Genomic DNA, 20,579 nt, shown 5'->3' with positions numbered 1-20,579 from the left:
TTACACAGTATTCAATATATTCTCAAAGGTTTTTGGCCAAACGCCTTAGAACAAAATGAGGTATATCAAACTTCTTCTTAATTTTCCTTATAGAACAGTCATTACTTATTATCTGATTTTTTTTCTTAAACAGTAAGCTAAATTTCATTGTGATCATGAACTTCTTCTCTCCTTTGCTCCTGGATTTCTAATATTGTACAGTTCAGTATCTCCAAGGTGAGTATAGAAAGAGGGTGAACAATGGAGGAATTAATGATAAAGGAGACTGGGTGAAGACTGGGTATTTCACTGCCAAACATTATTATTGAGGATGTATGGATCTAAAGTGTGAGAATCTTGCTGATTCCTATTTGAATTATATTGTTTATAGAGTGTGTGGTACCTGTTTTGTTTTTCTGTTTCAAAACTTCTTTGTTTGTTTCAAAAGGTGCCCAAGAAATATGCAAGCAAAATATCTAACATGTCTCTCTAAATTCTATCTCATGGGACTCTCAGAGGATCCAGATATGCAGCCAATCCTCTTTGGACTGTTCCTGTCCATGTACCTGGTCACAGTGCTTGGGAACCTGCTCATCATCGTGACCATCAGCTCTGACCCCCATCTCCACACCCCCATGTACTTCTTCCTCTACAACCTGTCCTTGGCTGACATTGGTTTCATCTCCACCATGGTCCCAAAGATGCTGGTGAACATCCAAACTCACAGCAGAGTCATCTTCTATGGGGCTGCCTGACACAGATGTCCCTTTTTCTCCTTCTTGGTAATATGGATTATATGCTTCTGACTGTGATGGCCTATGACCGGTTTGTGGCCATCTGCCACACACTGCATTATCAGGTCATTATGAGCCCTCACATCTGTGGCTTCTGAGTTTGGGGGTCCTTTTTTCTGTGTCTCTTGGACTCTCAGCTGCACAATTTGATGATCTTACAAATTACCAGTTTCAAGCATGTGGAAATTTCTAGTTTCTTCTGTGACTCTTCTCAACTCCTGAATCTATATCTATCTTGTTCTGACACCTTCTCTAATAACATTGCCAAGTATTTTCTTGTAGCCATCTATGGCCTGTTTCCTCTCTCAGGGATCTTTTTCTCTTACTATAAAATTACTTCCTCCATTCTGAGGATCCCTTCTTCAGGATGGAAGTACAAAGCCTTCTCCACCTGTGGCTCTCCCCTTGCAGTTGTTGGCTTATTTTTAGGAATAGCCTCTGGAGTGTACCTTGGATCAGCTGCATCACATATTCCCCAAAAAAGATGTGCTGGCCTCAGTGATGTTCACTGTGGTCACCCCCATGCTGAACCCTTTCATCTACAGCCTGAGGAGCAGGGACATTAAAAGTGCCCTGAGGAGGCTGCAGAGTAGGGCACTCTGACCTCAGGACCTGTGGTCTCGGGTGTCAATGCATGCTGCAAATGCAGCAAAAGTTATATCCGGACCTGTCATTATGCCCTGTATGCTATTTTCTCATCAATTTTTATAGTAGAATGGTTGGATCCCATGTTGGGAAGGGATATTTAGTTGTTTTCACACCGAGAACAAGGTTTTACTTGGGTAATATAAGAATGATGGAGATAAATAACAGTGATTGTTTTACAACTATGTCTATTTTTAATGCCACTAAGCTATACATTTAACAATGATAATAGTGACAAGTTTTTATAATTTAAATTTACCATAATGAAAGTGACCTAAGAAGCTCCTGTTAAAAAAGGAAACAATTGAAAGAAATCTATAGTATAGATGAACTTCTTTTTTACTAAGAATTGCTGAAAAACATTAGTTGATATTCATCTTTCTTTCATGACACTGTGGAGCTTGTGATATGCTCTTCAGATGGGAAGTGCAAAGACTTCTCCACCTGTGGCTCTAAGGAATTTTATGCTTTTAACCTCCAAGTAAGACATTTTGTGCTTTTGACCTCCAAGGTCATACCACAGTCAATGGGCAGCCTGTGCCTCCAGCATTTAAGCTTGATGTCTCCAGTCAGGTGGGCCCCATCCTGTGTTTCTTCTCACCCTGGTTGTGTCTTAGGAAGCTCCTACCTGAGCGTGCACAGATGTCAACCCTAAAGATGAGGTGGGAGGCCCCTGGGTACCAGCCATGTGGAATTCACTCTCCTAAGTCATGACCACCTGAGCCAGTGTAAATAGGTAACTGCTGAGGGAGGTGAGGATGGAGGAAGGACCAACATGCAGTGTGGCTGCCCAGAGGGGCGAGCACTGCACAGTGTCAGTCATGGGGACTGAGAGTTGAGGAATGTGTGTGACATCCATGGTGGTGTTGAGCATGGTGCCAGTCTCACTACAGTTTTCCTTTCCTCCCTCACTGATCCTTCTTACCACACACTGTCATCCACATGGAGGGAATGTGCTCCTTCACACTGACCTTAGCACCTTTATGAAGGTGATGAGGAGGAGGTGGATGAGTACCGCATACAAACATATGATCCTTCCATGAGAGATCCCTGAGTGCCAGGCGCTGAACTGTGTGCTATTTGTAGATTCTTAAATTCTTCTGCAAAATCTTCACCAAGTTATCAGTGCCAGGTTATTGTATTTGACAGAGTAGAGAGGATCAGATACTTTTGTAAATTGGGCTAGCAATTTAAGTCAAATAAATGAAACTATGTGTGAAATGCACTGTGGATTTGTGACACATAGCATCGTGGCAGAACAGAGCTGGCAGATTGTCCCTTTCACAAGCAACCCTGTTTCATTTTTTTGTCCCTTCAGAATGGGAGTCTATTTTTCTATACCCTTTACTTAGGATTTCCAGTAGATCCCAGGACTAACACTTGCACTGATTCTGGAAAAGTGACTTAAATGAGACAAAGTTCTAAGGTTAAGAGGGCACAAATCAACCAGCCCAGAGTTCCCTCTGTCCCCCTCTGCAGGACACCCTTGCAGCTGCCACATCCTCCTGAATTCTGGGAATCAGCCCTCTTCTTGGGAGGAAGCAAAGCACGTCATGATTTCATGACTACTCAGGGACTTGGAAGAGATTAAGACTGTATTTGGCAGGTGCTTGCAGCTAAGACCTCTGGATTCAGCTTAAAATATTGTGATGGATGGAAAACAGTGAAAAGATTAGCATCTCACACTGAGATTCATGATTTGATTTCATTTTCTGTTGTCTCAGCTGGTTCTTTGTTAAACTTGGGGCAGGTTGTTAGTGTCTCTGTTACTCAGCAATGTCATCCAAGGTGATTTCTAGTTGATACAATGTCACTGAATCCAGATTAATGAGCAAACTTGTGCTCCCTACATGATTAATATAGAAGAAGGTATAAAATATGGGCAAATATGACCTAGATAGTTATTAATAATATGGAAATGCTAATCTTCATACTGTTAAAATATCTTGTGACCTAAATGTACTGGTTTCACATTTCCAAAATACCCCTCTGTAGTTATATGATGTATATTTGTGATAGAATGACCAACTCTTTCACTTCTGATATCAAAGAGCCCATACCATATTTGGCACAAGGAGTTAAAAAAAATACAAAAAAAGTTTTTGTTTTTGTTTTTTCTTTTTCTTTTCTTTTTTTAATTTTTTTATTATTAGTTTTTCAAAACATTACAAACCTCTTGACATATCATATTTCATACATTTGATTCAAGCAGATTATGAACTCCCATTTTTACCCTGTATACATATTGCAGATTCACATCGGTTCCACAAACACTTTTTTACATACTGCCATACTAGTGTCTGTTGTATTCTGCTGCCTTTCCTATCCTCTACTATCCCCCCTACCCTCCCCTACCCTCTCCTCCCATCTTCTCTCTCTACCCCATCTACTGTAATTCATTTCTCTCTCTTGTTTTTTTTCCCCTTTCCACTCACTTCCTCTTATATGTAATTTTGTATAATTGAATAGACCCTGCTCTGTGCACAGGTCCTGGCCATACTCAGTGGGGTTTCAACACACTGGTGCTCTCTCTGTACATTCATCCTACTCAGGAATGTCCCTCAGAGGCAATGCCAAGATTGAGTACCTCTTGTTTGTGTCTGTGTCATGGACACATGAGCCCCATACTTCCCCTTCACAGCATATACATCATTCAGTTGCTCATGAACAATGGCAGAGATGTTCACAAGCCTATGACAAACAAACTAGGTACAAAGGGGAGTAACAGGAGACACTTAGAGCTTGGTCTTAGACACACTTTAGAGTTTCACCTAATTCCAATGCTGCAGTGTCCATTGACAATTGGATTCTTCAATAGATTCACTATTTTCCTGATGACTGAATGCTAAAATTAAAAAAAAAAAAAGAAAAGAAAAAAAAAAACAGGGCCTGGGGCTTTGGCTCAGCAGTAGAACACTTGCCTAGTATGAGTGTGGCACTGGGTTCAATTCTTAGCACTGCATTTAAATAATTAAAATAAAGGTGTATCAAAAATTTCCCCAAAACTTTAAAAACAAGCACACAAAAAACCCCGTAGTGACAAAGTAAATGCCACTGAAGGGTATACTTAGTTTGGTTCTCATGGCAATTTTTGCTATTTGTATTCTACCCTAATAAGAATGGGTCTTGTACTGTCATGGGTAACTAATTAAAACAAATAAAAAATAAAAATTAAAAAAAGAATGGGCCTTGAAAACAGATGTACCTTTAAAATTATAGAAATGAAAGTAGTAAATTGAACACACAGCTGAGCTCATCATTAGTTTTGAGGTTTAAAATTCATGTGGAAGTGGATTTTCTTTGTCTTCCCCATTAACGATGGGAAGTCCTTGGAGATTGAGATATCATGGACCAATTAGTCTAATTATAATCTCTGTATTGATCTTGCAAGGTCATATAATAGTCCTCATTCAGCCTGTGCTTGTAGTCCTTCAGTTGATGGCATTGTTCAGTGACCTGTGTAGCTGTCTCTCCTCCTGAGGTGTCTGCATCAGGAAGCTCCTGAACACATGATCTGTTCCTGTGGACAGAGTTGCTCCTTCCCTGGGCTCCACACTTGGTAGGGTCTCAGGATCTGCACTTCTTGGTCATGACCCTGCATGGAAGCAGCATGACCCAGTAAGTGCAGAGGGGGCCTTGGATGTGGGAAGGACTGGGGAAGTAGTGTTACCTCAGCATGAGGACACTCACCACTGAGTATCCAGAAGGGAGGACACCACATGCAGCTTCAACTTGTGGTTGTGGTGTTCAAACTTTTGTTTCAGAGGGGAGATGAGAAATCTTATTCAAAATGTGCTCTCCACCCACACTGGTTCTAATTCACACAGAAATCTCACCCACAACTACACAAAATGGGTCCTCAAAAGTGTTTCCTAAGCTCTATGAAGGGCTAGAGTGGTGATGATGAAGATGATGATGAGGAGGACAGAAGCCAGAGCACCATGAACTGAGGTGCAGGGCTTCCCAGGCTCAGGGCTGAGCAATGTGCTCTGTGTCAATTGTTTCATTTCATGTGCACCATCTCACTTTAGTTATATGTGTCCACATTATTATTATTATTGTATAGAAAATGAAGAAATGTGTTTTACTTATGTAACTTAAACTCCTTTGTTAGTATGAAAGAGCGCAGCCTTGTTTGTGTTGGGCTGTCTGACCATGGACACAGGGCACCACAGGAGGATCCTGGAAGGCTGTTACATTAGCAAGCCAAACAGCCATTCCTCTTCCCTGTCACTGCAGAAAGAGAGCTTTGTCCTCTGTGCTCTTCCTTGTGGGATTCCTGGGGATCACAGGGCAGAGCAATGGGGGGCACCTGTTGTATGAACTATGGAAGAACAGCCACAGGTCACTGGAGAGGTCACAGTAGGGAGGCTGATGATCATTCAGCACAGATCCACTCTTGGGCCCCCTCCAGAACCTCCATGAGCTCACCACATGCCCCTCCATGCTGGAAAACAGCCCGCTGAATCTCAAAGCAGACCTAAGTTCAGGTCTTGTTTTCATCCCTGCTCATGCAGCTGGAAACATTTTTGTAATAGAACCATGGTTAAGAACTGTAGACCTATGCTGAAAACTGTCTGCTGGGAATGAATAAAAATATTTAATGTGTTAGTGTCAGTGTAAAAAGAGGTCACTAGTGTTACTAGTGTCTCTCAATTCAGCCTTGTCCTCTTGAGATGATTTCTAGTTGATGCAACTGCAGTGAGTCAGAATTAAGTAGATACTGTTGCTCTTATGTGAAAAATATGGCATGTATAAATGAATTTTGGGAAGAATAAAACCTGGATATTATTATTGCTGTTAGTAATGACTAGGTTAACCTGCATGCCACTGAACTCATACATCCTGTGACCTGGAGTGACAGTATTCCTATTTCTGAATGGGACATTTATTTCTGACCCTTCTATTAGAATTGTCTGTGGGAGTAGAGACAAATTAAACTAGTGTCTTTCTATGTCCATGCTTTGGACATAGAGACCCTTTTTTTCTTATTTTTTAAAGATTTTAAAATTTGTTTTAATTAGTTACACATGACTGTAGAATGCATTTCTGCAGTTTGATATATCATACATAGATGGGATATAATTTCTGAATTTTCTGAGTGTACATGTTGCAGAATCACATTGGTCATGCAGTCACTATATACACTCAGTAATAATGTCTGCTTCATTCCACTGTCTTTCCTATCCCCATATCCCTTCCCTCTGCCTACTCTAAGGTAACACTATTCTTCCCTAGTGCCCCCTGCCTTATTGAATTAGCATCCACATATTGTTTTTATTTCATACTATCCACAGTAGACAAATTTTGAGACATCATGGTGGAGAGTTTCATGGGTTTGAAGAAAGGCAATGAGGCAGAGCTGAAGGGGCACTTAATGCTGGAGCCTTCCACTGAGGCACAGAGTTTCACCTCCTTCCAGCCTCCAGTGCCCTTGACCATGGCTTTTTTCTGTAAGAATGGAATCTTATATTAAATCACAATTTTTATTGAGTGACCCAATATTTATTGGGTTTCAAATTTCTCTTTGATGCTGCACATGTTGGTGTTATAATCTGTGTTTCCCTTAAGCCGTGAGCAGGGAGAGGAGGAGAGATTCGCACACTGTGCACTCACTGGCAGGTGGGATGTGGGTCTGAAATGCTGCCTTCCTGACTCCAGCCCAGGCACCAGCTCTTCTGCTGCAGCCAGAGAAAATAGTATTTCCTATACAAGATGAAATTTCTTCTGGAGTCTTGAAGGACAAAATATTACTAGTTAGTGTTTAGCCTCATATTCATCATACATATTAAGATTGAGAAGATGTAGGTGATATTGACTGTCCTCATAGTGACATAAATGTTGGTCATTAATAGTATATTTGTACATTGGAAACCATTCAACTATTCCTGGCCAACATATTACACAGGCACTCTTACTTGTGTGACCTGGTGAGAGGCAAAAGTATTTTGAAATGTTTGACATATTAATAAACTTTCCCATTAAATGGTGTCCTTTCTTCAGGTAACACTTTCCATGAGATAGACTTTGAAGAAGAGGAATGTACTTCATAGATGGAATTAATGTAACCTAGTACATTGCAGGGGCAATAAGTATGGTGTTGCAGACTACTTAGATGAGCTTTGGATACTTTTAAGGCAATTTTGTAAAGGAAACTCGATGATAGATAATACTGACATGGAAACACCAACAGAAATTATACCTTCCCACTTCATGACACAAGATGTGTTTGGAGACAGGTTTGCAAGAAAATGGAATCAGGCAGAGATACTAAGCTTCATGTTTTGTAGGTAATGATTCAGTCTCTATCCAGTGTTAGTCCTGAGTCAAGTATTATTGAATTTGTTGGCTTTAACAGAGGTCATGAGTATTATTGACTATTATAATTTCCAACATTCAAAGAGCATGTTCTAAAAGCCAGGAGGTTTTTATTCAGTGGATTCCAATTCTGGTGTGAGGACAACTGAAGACTTCACATGCAGATATGCTGATTAAATTGGTGTTGGTCTGACATTGTGGAATCTGGATTATCTAAAATATCCCAAAGTGCATATATTAACAAATGAGACATAAGCACTAGGTATGCAATTGGAAAGATTTAAAAATAAATTTTCAAACAAGTATACAAGGTAGGTAATTATTTACAATTTGGAAATTACCAGGAGTATTTACTATTTCCTTGACTGTTTATTATCATTTTTTCATTGTTTTCCAATTTAATTACATTGAGAGCTTACAATGAATGAACCAGTTTCCCTCATGTGGCTGAAATAAAGGAATTGCAAGCCACATATCAGGAATGAACAGACAGTCCATGAAGAGGAAATAAAGTGGTTGCATGAAAGGCTGAGCTTTGGGGCTTTCTTTGGGATTAAATCTTAAAACTATAAACTTGATGTTTTGAGATCACAAATCCATGAAGCAGTTTTAGCAGGCCAGATGGAGTAGAGAGTCAAAGAAAGAAAAAGAGTGAAGAGCCATTTTACACAGCAGATATTTTATTGATATTATATGGGTTGATTCAAATAAGCCTGCAGCAAATTTAACTCTTCAGAGGAGTTGATGTTACATCATGTGTCCTCCAAGAGCTCATGTGTAAGACAATGCAAGAGAATTTAGAGATGAAATGTTTGAGTTATATGAGGCTTCACCTAATCAGTATATTAATTCCCTGATAGGAATTAACTGGGTGGTGACTGAAGGCAGATAGAGTGTGGCTGGAGGAGGTGGGTCCCCGGGGGCATGCCTTTGGAGTTTCTATTTTGTTCTTGCTGAGAAAACACTCTCTACACTTTCTGGGTGACCTATTCCAGCTGTACACACTTCTGCCATGATGTTCTGCCTCACCTCAGGCAGAACTAGGGAATGGACTAGGCCATCGATGTACTAAGACCATGAGCCCCAAATAAACTTTTCCTCCTCTAAATTGTTCTTGTCAGGTCTTTTGGTCACAGAAATGAAAAACCTGACTAAACAACTTCTTACAACTTATGATAATTATGACTCGTACAGGGCACACTATTGCCACATTTGTGGTCAGTGCTACTATTGATATTGTGCACTGAATCATTCATATTTATTCAAATTTTAAGTTTACAATGACAAGGATGTTTAGTTTATATTCTATCATTTTTAAAGAAAAAAATACAAATCCACACATGAGGCGAATGAGAAGTTGAAAGAATGATGAGACTCCTTGCAGTAAAAGGGCACATGCTGCTCTCTGGTCAGGATCCCTCACCCTTGCTCTAGTATTCAGGAAAATCAGTCCTTGCACAATTGTAAAAATCTTGTCAAAGAGCTTTGTCCAGAGGCCTAAAAATAAAATAAGGTATCAAAATGCTTCTTAATTTCCCTTAAAGGAAGGTCATTCCTCATTAACTATTTTTTTTCCTTAAAAAATAAGACATATTTCATTGTGATCATGAATTTCTCTCCTTGGCTCCTGGATTTCAAACATTGCTCAGTTCAATATCTCTAAGGTGAGGATGGAAAGAGGGTTGGATGAGGGATAAAGGGAAATGAAAGAGTGTGCAGAGGCTGGGTGTTTAACTACTGAGCATTATTATTGAAGGTACACAGACCTAAGTGTGAGCACCTTCCTTGTGCCTGCCTGAATCACAAGTATACAGAGTGACGGGTGATTATTTTGTTATTTTCCTTTTCTCACCCTCATTGCTTTTTCAAAAGGTGTCCAAGAAAACTAGACACACAAAATCTAACAGGTGTCTCTGAATTCCAACTCCTGAGCCTGTCCGAGGATGCAGACCTGCAGCCCGTCCTCTTTGGACTGTTCCTGTCCATGTACCTAGTCACAGTGCTTGGGAATCTGCTCATCATCCTGGCCGTCAGCTCTGACCCCCACCTCCATACCCCCATGTATTTCTTCCTCTCCAACTTGTCCTTGGCTGACATTGGTTTCATCTCGACTACAGTCCCAAAGATGCTGGTGAACATCCAGACCCACAGCAGAGCCATCTCCTACATGGGCTGCCTGACACAGATGTCTCTTTTTGCCATTTTTGTCTGTATGGATGACATGCTTCTGACTGTGATGGCCTATGACCGGTTTGTGGCCATCTGTCACCCCCTGCGGTATTCAGTTATTATGAGCCCTCACCTCTGTGGCTTCTTAGTTTTGGTGTCTTTCTTGCTGAGTCTTTTGGACTCCCTGCTGCACAGTTTAATGATTTTAAAAATTACCAGCTTCAAGGATGTGGAAATTTCTAGTTTCTTCTGTGACCCTTCTCAACTTCTGAATCTTTCCTGCTTGAACACCTTCTCTGATAACATTGTGAAATATTTACTTGCTGCCATATATAGCCTTTTCCCCATCTCAGGGATCCTTTTCTCTTACTACAAAATTATTTCCTCCATTCTGAGTATCCCATCCTCAGGTGGGAAGTATAAAGCCTTCTCCACCTGTGGCTCTCACCTGGCAATTGTTTGCTTATTTTTTGGAACAGCCTCAGGAGTGTACCTTGGATCAGCTGTGTCACATTCTCCCAGAAATGGTGCAGTGGCCTCAATGATGTACACTGTGGTCACCCCCATGCTGAATCCTTTTATCTACAGCCTGAGGAACAGGGACATTAAAAGGGCCCTGAAGAGGCTGCAAGCAGGATGATCTAATCTCACACCTTGTGGTGTCTAGTTGCAATATGTGTTGGAAAATGCGGAAAAGCTAAATACATGGTTCTGTCAATATGCCCCTGGGTCTAATTTTCTCACCAAGTTTTATAGTAGAATGGTTGGAACTCATGTTGGGAAAGGATGTTTGGATGTTTTCACATTGGGAACAAATTTTTAGTTTGGTGAGATAAAAAATATTGGAGATAGTTGATAGTGACTATTTCACAACTCTGTCAATATTTAATGCCCCTGAGATATGCAATTGACAATGGTAATTAATGATTGCAAGTATTTGTAACTTAAAATTTCCATAATGAAAGTGGACTTTATAAACCACTATGTTTAAAAAACAATTAAAGAAATCAATAGTACAAATGGACTTCTTTTTCTATTTAAAAAATGCTTAAATGACATTAGCTGATGTTCATTTTTACCCTTCTTCCTACCAAATCATTATTAGGACATCTTGGAGTCTGTAATATGCTCACCTCTTGGCTACTCAGAAGTTGTATGCATTGAGCCTCCAAGGTCACACCATAGTCAATGGGCAGCCTGTGAATCCAGCATTTCAGATTGATGACTCCAGTCAGGTGGGCCCCATCCTGTGTTTCTTCTCACCCTGGTTGTGTCTATTAGGAAGCCCCTACCTGATGTGCACAGATGTCAACCCTAAAGATGAGTTGGGAGGCGCCTGTGTACCAGCCATGTGGAATCCACTCTCCTTAGTCACGACCTCCTGAGCCAGTGTAAATAGGTAACTGCTGAGGGAGGTGAGGATGGAGGAAGGACCAACATGCAGTGTGGCTGCCCAGAGGGGAGAGCACTGCACAGTGTCAGTTATGGGGACTGAGAGTTGAGGTATGTGTGTGACATCCACGGTGGTGGTGAGCATGGTGGCAATGTCACTACAGTTTTCCTTTCCTCCCACTCTGGTCCTTACCACACACTGTTGTCCACATGGAGGGAATGTGCTCCTTCATGCTGTCCTTATCACCTTTATGGAGGTGATGAAGAGGAGGTGGACCTGGATGAGGATAGCACACAAATATATATGATCCTTCCATGAGAGATCCCTGAGTGCCAGGCACTGAACTGTGAACTATTTGTAGATTATTTCATTCATCTGCAAAATCTTCACCAAGGTATAAGTGTCATGATATTTTATTTGATAGAATAGAGAGGATCAGAGTTTTTAGTAACTGTGCTAGGAGTTTTGCTCAAATAACAAGGCATGTGTGAAATGCACTGAGGGTTTGACTCACATGACATCTGAGCAGGAAAGTGCTGGCAGGTTGTCCCCTCTACAATCATCACTGGGCTTCAATTTTGTGTGTTTGCAGGATGGGACAATTTTCCTCTGCACTTCCCTTTCAGATTTCTGGTAGATCCTAGGACAAAGCAGTGAGTAGAATCAGTTGCACCAGTTCAGTAAGAATGACTGAGAGGGGACAAAAGTCTATGGTCAAGTGGCCAAGTAATCCACCATATACCTCCCTTTCCCCCCACTCCAGCAGACCCATGAAGCTGCCTCAAGCTCTTGCATTCTGGTAAATAGTCCTCTTATCTGAATAGGAGATAAGCAGGTCATTACTCTTTAGGAATCTTGAAAGAGCTAGGATAACCAGAGAGGTGCCTGTAGCTAAGACCCTGGATTCAGCTTAAAATATTCTGATGGTTGGAAAACAGTGAAAAAGATTAGTGCATCACATCCAGGAATTCACAGGGTAATTTTTACTGCTGTTGGGTGAACTCCTCTTTCTGCAACAAAGGCAGGTTGTTACTGTCCTTGAAACCACCCGAGCTGGTTTGTAATTGATACAGTATGATGTGTCAAATGCATTCTACTATCAGGTGTAACTAATCAGAACAACATCAAACTACAAAACAAACCATCAGTGTGATGAAGATGTGATGCAGGTATAAATTATAGACCAAATTCAGATGGTTATAATTAATATGGAAAGTCTAAACTTGCAAGTATTCAACTGAAATATTTTTGAACTCAAGTTACTGTTTTCATATTTCTATAATTTTGCATTTTTATATATCCTTATTTAAATATATGATGTATATATGAATGCAATGACCATCTCTCTTTCATTTCTGCTTCTCTAGAGCTTGTACCATGTTAGGCACAGAGGAAATAAAAAATAAAAATGTGTTGACCACTAGCTGTGTGCACAGGTCCTGGCCTTCCTTGCTCAGTGGGGTTTCAACCCCCTGGTGCTCTCCTGTCTGTACCTTCCTCCTGCTGAGGAATGTCCCTTAGAGCCAGAGAATAGACTGAGCATCTCTTGTTTGGGTCTGTGTCATGGACACCAGAACCCCATACTTCCCTTAGCAGCATCTACAACCTTCAAATATTCACAAACAATGGCAGGAAATTCCATGAACCTAGGAGAAGAAAGTAGAAACAGAGGTAAGTGACAGGAGAACCTTAGAGCTTTGCCTGAGACACATCGTACTTTCACATTATTCCAATATGACAGTAGAATCCTTTGATAATTATTCTGAGCAGTGCACCCACTATTTTTTTAATGAGAGACTGCTTAATTAAAAAAAATTTAAAGACCAAATAAATGTTATTAAAATGTATACTTCAGATGTTTCAAGTAGTAATGTCTTGGGATTTATACTTTAACCTAATAAGAATGGATCTTAAAAGCTGGTGTAGCTGTTAAAAACTCAGAAGTGAAAGAAGTAATTGAGTACACAAGGATCTTTCAGTTACGGCTAGGGCCCAAATCTTAAGTGATCTTCATTTTCTTTTCTTCATTTTCCTGCATTAATGTTGGGAAGTCCTTAGAGATGGCATAACATGGACCAATTAGTCTAATTGTGAGCTCTGTGTATTGAGCTTCCAAGGTCCTATATTAGTCCACAGTCAGCCCGTGCCTGCAGCCCTTCAGTGGATAGTTCCTATCCAGTGAGGTGCTTGGCTGTGTCTCCTGCTGTGGTTTTGCATCATCTGAAGCTCCTAGCTGACAGCATATTCCTGGGAATGCTGGGCACAGAGATTGAGTCTTTGTTGGGCACCAGGTATGTGTGGGTATTGGGATGTACACTTCTTTTTTTTTTAAAAAAAATATTTTTTAGTTGTAGATGGACACAATATCTTTATTTATTTATTTTTTATGTGGTGCTGAGAATCGAACCCAGTGCCTCACACATACGAGGCAGGCACTATACCACTGAGCTACAACCCCAGCCCGGCACGTGCACTTCTTTGTCATGAGCCAGCAGAGAACCAGCACAACCCAGTAAGTGCAGAGGGAGCCTTGGGATACAGGAAGAAACTATTGTTTCTGTATCACAAGGACAAACATCACTTTGAGTATCCAGATAGGCAAATTCCAGCATGTCAATTTTCATGTCTGTTGCTTGTGAAGCTTATGATTTTATGTTAGGTAAGATATGATTTGCATCCCCCTCCCACTGGTTCTACTTCCCATAAAAATCTCACCCACAACAGCACAAAATGGGTTCTTCAAAAGGGTTCCCAAAGGTCTACAAAAGAACTATGGTGGTGGTGATAGGATGATGAGGAGGACGAGAGAAGCTAGAGCATCTTGATCAGAGGTGCAGGGCTTCCCAGGCTCAGGTGCTGAGCAACATGGTCTATGCAATCTGTTTCATTTCATGTATATCACCCTGCTCCAGTTATGCATGCCCAATTTATTATTGCTTTACAGTAATCAATGAAGAACATTATATTTATGCAACTTCCTCTTGTTTGTCAAGTAGGAAAGAGCAAAGCCTTGTGTGCACTGGGCTGTCTGGCCATGGACACAGGGCATCACAGGAGAACCCTGACAGGCTGTCCCATCAACAAGCCAAACAGCCTTTCCTCTTCCCTGTCACTGGAGAAAGAGAACTTTGTCCTCTGTGCTCTTCTTTGTGGGATTCCTGGGGATCACAGGGGAGAACAGTGGGGGCGCCTGCTGCATGCACTATGGAGGAACAGCCACAGGTCACAGGAGAGGTCACAGTAGGGGAGGCTGATGATCATTCAGCACAGATTGTGCTTGGGTCCCTCCAGAACCTTCATGAGCTCACCACATGCCCCTCCATGCTGGAAAATCATCCTCTTAAGGGAAAACCTAATATTGAGTCTTGATATTATTCTCACAAACCTGGAATGTCTTTAAATGTATACCCAAGATGTAACTGTAGTTAAGACCTCACAACATAAGTAGAAACCTCTGTTGGATAGGAAAGAATAAAAACATGTTGTCGATGGGTCTCAGATTTTGTCAGTCCTCTGTGAAGTAGGGCAGGTCACTAGTGTCTGGATTCAGAATTGTCATCTGGATTGATTTCCCATTGATGAAACTGTGGTAAGGGTTAAATAGATTCTAGGTGGTCTTTGGGTCAGAAGTGTCTACATTATTTCCTGTACTGTTCTTTTTGCATTGTCTTTCCAATTCAATCACAGTGAGAACTGAAAAGTAATGAACCCACAATTGGCATAAGTGAGAAAATTGGAATCCACATTTCAGAAATGACCAGACTGATCATGAAGTGGAAATGAGGTGGTTGGAAATGAGACCTGAGCTTTGGGGCTGTCCTTGGTGAGATAGTTCTAAACTATGAAACTTCGCGTTGAAATCACAAAACCATGAAGCAGTTTTTGTAAGCCAGGTGGTATACAGAATCAAGAAAAAGAAAAAGAAAAAGATTGAGGAGCCATTTGATACAGCAAATATGTCAATGATATTATACAGCTTGATACAAATAAAACTGCATAAGATTAAAGTATTCAAAGTGTTTCTTATCACTTAATTTTTTCATTATCATCTAATTGTGCCACTGTCGTGGTCAGTTTCACTATTGATTATATGCATTTAACTCAACCATATTTATTGATATTTGCACTTTTCTAAAGACAAGGCTACTTATTTTATATTATCTAATATTTGAACTGTAAACTTAAATCCACAGATGAGGGAAATGATGAAATCAAAGAATGATGGAACTGTTTGATGGTCTTATAGCCATTCTTTCTGACTGTGATTCATCACCCTCAGTTTATTTATCAGATATTGGAGTTCAGATGGAGTCTTAGAAGGAATAAGTCAACAATATTAACTCAGTACTTAGAATTTTAAAAAAAGTTAAATTGGATTGGTTCTTAATTAATTTTTACAAAGATACTTTTTTTCTTAATAGGAAAGCCATTATTTATTCTCTGTTTTCTTCATACAGTAGACTATATTTTACTGTGATCACAAATATTTTCTTTCTAGACCTGAGTTTCTATCATTGCTCAGTTCAATATCTACAAATAGGTAGAAAAGAGGGGTGAAAAAAAATTTGTCACAACTTCTTAGAAGAAAGCAAGGTAAATTAAACTGGTTTTTCAGTAACTTTTATGAAGATTATTTATTCTTCATAGGAAAATTATTACTTCTCCCCCACTTTTTTCTTAAACAGTAGACTATATTTTATTGTGATCATAAACTTCTTGCCTTTTCTCCTGGCTTTTTAACTTTGTTCAGGTCAATGTTTCCAAACAGGGTATGGAAAGAGGAGTGAATTATGGAGAGAGCTACAGCGATAGTGTGCAAGACTGTGTGTTTTCTACTGAGAACTATGTTGAGGGCATGTGGATCTCCAGTGTGAGAAGCTTCCTAGTGAATACCTTAATTCAAATGGACAGAGTGAGGGGGGACTAATGATGTTTTTGTTGTTGTTGTTGTTGTTGTTGTTAATACTCTTTGCCTTTCCCAAAGGTGTCCAGAAACACAAAATGTAATGGGCATATCAGAATTCCATCTCCTGGGCCTCTCAGAGGACCCAGACCTGCAGCCCATCCTCTTTGGACTGTTCCTGTCCATGTACCTGGTCACAGTGCTTGGTAACCTGCTCATCATCCTGGCCGTCAGCTCTGACTCCCACCTCCACACCCCCATGTACTTCTTCCTCTCTAACCTGTCCTTGGCTGACATCGGTTTCTCCTCCACCACCGTCCCAAAGATGATCATGAACATCCAAACTCACAGCACAGCCATCTCCTATGTGGGCTGCCTCAGATGTCCTTTTTTATCTTTTTTGGATGTATGGATGATCTGCTTCTGACTGTGATGGCCTATGACAGGTTTGTGGCCATCTGTCATCATCTGCATTATCTGGTCATTATGAGCCCTCCCCATTGTGGCTTCTTAACTTTGGTGTCTTTCTTGCTGTGTCTTTCAGGGGCTGGGGATGAGGTTCAAGCGGTGCGTGTTCGCCTGGCATGCATGCGGCCAGGGTTCCATCCTCAGCACCACATACAAACAAAGATATTGTGTCAGCCAATAACTAAAAAATCAATATTAAAATTCTCTCTCTCTCTCTTTCTTTAAAAAAAAAAAAAGACCACCCAGCTTGGTGGCACACACCTGTAATCCCAGTGGATTCTTAGTCCAAGGTAAAAGGATCTCAAGTTCAAAGGCAGCCTGAGCAGCTTAGCAAGGCCCTAAGTAACTTAGCAGGACCCTGTCTAAAAATAAAAAGTAAAAAGAACTGGGGATGTGGCTCACTCGTTAAACACCCCTGGGTTCCATCTCTTATTTTTTTTAATAAAGTGACCATCAAGAACTTCCTAGGTATATAGTCTGATTGAATTTGTTTTGATTTGATGCCAGGGAATCTGAATATTTTAATATTTATATATTTGAATATATAAATATATCAGATTGAGAAACATTAAAGAAGAAATTTAAAAGTTAAAACATATTCTTATGACAAACTGGTCATTAGGTAATTATTATCATGATTTTCAGCTTGAGGAATCTCCTCCTGTGTGCCACAGTCTGGCTGGGCACAATTCACGAGCCACTTGTCAAGCAGAAATGAACTCTATTTTTAGAACACACATGCCACACCACACGAGCTCTTCAGGAATTCCCTCAGAGCCCAACTGCCACCACCCGATTCCGGCGATCCTCTCAAACCCCCACTCCTCCTGCTCTTGAGACTGATTGGCTGGGTCACATGGGTGGAGCCAAAAGAGTCCCCCAATGAGCAGTTCTGTGGTCTGAAAGGCCGGGGAAGCAGCCCAATTAGCATCACTGCAGAGGAGCCAATCAGCTGGCATCTGGAAGTTTGCTGGGGCCATGGTGAGCCAATCAGCTGGAAGTTTGCTGGGGCCCCTTTGGCTGTGGCTCTCAACATCTCCCCCTCTCTGTTTAAACAACAAGCATGTGGCTTAGGGACCATGCCTGCCTTAGGTTGTCCAATACTATATATGGTCCTTACCTGTCATCAGATGAGCTGACCTCAAGGCGTCAGCCTCCTGTCTTAGGTTGGTACCATTGCAATTGGATCTTACCCGTCATTGACTACTGGTCCAGCATACAGCCACACCTGTGGATAGGCCTTTGTACAAGTGTTGGCGGGGTGAGGTTCTTTGCCTCATCTCTGTTGGCCCCCAAATTTTAGCTGAATGACCATCACAAGCAGAACGGTGGAGGATATACCAAGCCAATTCATGGCTCCTTTTGGAAAAATTGTACCACCGATGACACCATCAGCAAAAATACCCCAACACGACCACAAGTCGCTGCACCAACAGATAGTTCACAATGCATACAAGTGATACATAGTCCAGGCAAGTTCTGCAAGCAGTTCAGTGATAGCTATTGCAGAAGCTGTAGACTGATTTTATCTTTGTATTCACCGGCAATGGGATGCAGATAGGAATTCTGGCAATAATGGCTAAAGAAAAAATTATGTAACATTCCAGCAGGCACTAAAAGAAAACAATTTTCTGAACAATTTACATTATCCTGAACAGAATTATTAAATATAATGAAAAGGAAAGGTGAAAGGAAACAAACAGATCTGTTAACCTCCTTTTTTGTTCACATATTAAAACAATCCTCAACAGCTGTTTACCCAATTTAAATTAAACCATTTTAATCATGTGAATAAGAAAAAATATATTTGGATCCATTTTTTCATGAGCACTCATCATATAAAATATATGGACATATGCACATACAAACATACAACACAAAACACAAGTGTGCACACATAATATAATACATACAACACATAACATAATAGTAAAGGCCTTATAACTTTTTATAGGTGAAATCTCCATTGCAATGTTTAAAAACTCAAAAAATAGAACTGATAAGCAAAACATTAACATAGGTATGTATGAACTCAAAAACAAAATAGAACTTCATGATGTGGGAAAGGGTAATAATAAAATAGATATTGAGAAAAGCATCCAGGTTTCATTGGCTCCAGGTGTGGGACAACCACTGTTGCAGATGTAAAGATAGCCAAACTGGAATTCTAGATATCAGCTGTTATGGATTTGAGCCAAATTATCTTCTTTTTGGTCTATAGAAATCACTTTAGTTAATCTCTGTGGGATCCAAATCGGCTGCTGTTCTCCCTGTGGAAACACACAAACAGACCCCCGACTCCAGAAAATTACTGGGTCAGGACCTTTTCATTGTCCTGTTAGAATATCCTTCCAAAGTACCTTGGGCTTATGTACATTTTTGGGACACATATGCCTTTCCGCAGCACTAAGCCCTGATGAATCCAAATTTTAAAAGTTTAGAGTAAAAAGGGTTATTTTAAGTTTACCTTTGGGGGATATATACCCCTTCCCAATTCCTTCTTTTTGCTTTAATAAGAACATTTTAATAGTTGATGAGCTCTTTCAACTATGTCTTGTACTTGTGGATTGTATGGGATTCCTGTTATATGAGTAATGCCAAATGATGAGCAAAATTGTTTAAAAGAGGTAGAAGTATAGCCAGAACCATTATCTGTTTTTAATTGTTTTGGAATGCCATAGTGGCAAAATTTTGTAAGCAATGAGCTATATTATCTTTAAATTTTTTCTCCGGTATGAAGAAAGTCCATCAAAAATCCGGAAGAAGTATCAACTGTAACATGCAAATATTTTAATTTTCCAAATTCTGGCAAGTGTGTGACATCCATCTGCCAAATATGGTTAGGTATCAGTCCTCTAGGATTGACTCCAAGATTAACTTGTGGTAAAAAGGTCACACAATTTTGACATTGTTTTATTATTTGTCTAGCTTGTTCCTTGGTTATTTTAAAACACTTTTGTAAAGTATTAGCATTGACATGGAACTTTTTATGAAAATTTGTAACTTCTTCTAGTGTAGAGAAAATATGTATGTCATGTGTAGTTTTATCTGCTAAATCATTGCCTGAACTAAGGGCTCCAGGCAGTCTTGTATGTGCAATGTTATGTACTATAAAGAATGGATCTTTTCTGTCCCAGATTAGACTTTGTATAGTGGAAAGCAAAGAGAAAACAGTAGAGGAAGGGAAAATCCTACCAGCATCTTCAAGGGATACTATAGCATTAACTATATACTGACTATCGGAAAATAAATATAGAATCTTTAAACATCACAAAAGTTTGTAATACTGCATTAAGCTCTACCTTTTGAGCTGATTATTTGGGTACTAAAAATGTAAAATTTTGATCAGGTGTAACTACTGCTGCTGTACCATTATTTGACCCATCAGTGAATATATTTGGAGCATTCATGATAGGTGTTTTTCTTGTCATTTTTGGAAAAACTACAGGATGCAAAGACCAAAAAGACAACAAAGGATTAGATGGTGATTATCAAATGAAACATTAGATTTACACATGATTATTGCCCAAGTGTTTAACTCATTAGCTAACTCATCAATTTGATCCATAGTATATGGAGTAATAATTTTATTGGGAGAAATTCCAAACACTCCCTTTGCTGTTTTTATTCCTTTGAATATTAATTGTCCTACAGCCTCAGGATACCTAGTAAGAGTAGTTTTAGGAGAATAAGATAAATTATCCATAATAATAGACCTTCTTGCCAAAATACTCCTGTAGGAATATTTTTGTTGGTAGTATAATAAATAATAAAGGCAAACGTATATCAATTTTATACAAATGCATATTTTCCATATATGTTTCAATGATTTTTAATGTCTTTCTTGCTTTCAGGCATTAACATTTGGGGTGAATTTGGATCTGATGGACCTTTTGGAATATCAAATAAA

The 20,579-nt window shown here is 39.9% G+C and overlaps 1 protein-coding gene and 1 pseudogene across 1 annotated transcript; both read left to right on the top strand.

Annotated features, from left to right (window-relative positions):
* Positions 1 to 539: 539 nt before the first annotated feature.
* On the top strand, positions 540 to 1,376 carry LOC124092251 (olfactory receptor 7E24-like; annotated as a pseudogene).
* An 8,201-nt stretch (positions 1,377 to 9,577) lies between these two features.
* On the top strand, positions 9,578 to 10,545 carry LOC124092250 (olfactory receptor 7E24-like). Its single transcript, XM_046443719.1, has one exon. The coding sequence runs from the start codon at positions 9,721 to 9,723 to the stop codon at positions 10,543 to 10,545; it is 825 nt and encodes a 274-aa protein (XP_046299675.1). The 5' UTR covers positions 9,578 to 9,720.
* The last annotated feature ends 10,034 nt before the right edge of the window (positions 10,546 to 20,579 follow it).

This window comes from Marmota monax, unplaced genomic scaffold (genome assembly GCF_021218885.2).
Source record: "Marmota monax isolate L192 unplaced genomic scaffold, Marmota_monax_Labrador192_F-V1.1 WCK01_AAM20220418_F8-fsc00102, whole genome shotgun sequence".
Taxonomy (NCBI): domain Eukaryota; kingdom Metazoa; phylum Chordata; class Mammalia; order Rodentia; family Sciuridae; genus Marmota; species Marmota monax.
This window is presented reverse-complemented; position numbering and strand designations above follow the sequence as displayed.

What these genes read in the sequence shown, in the direction of transcription:
- LOC124092250 (XM_046443719.1), top strand. Translation starts at nt 9,721, where the DNA reads ATGTACCTAGTCACAGTGCTTGGGAATCTGCTCATCATCCTGGCCGTC.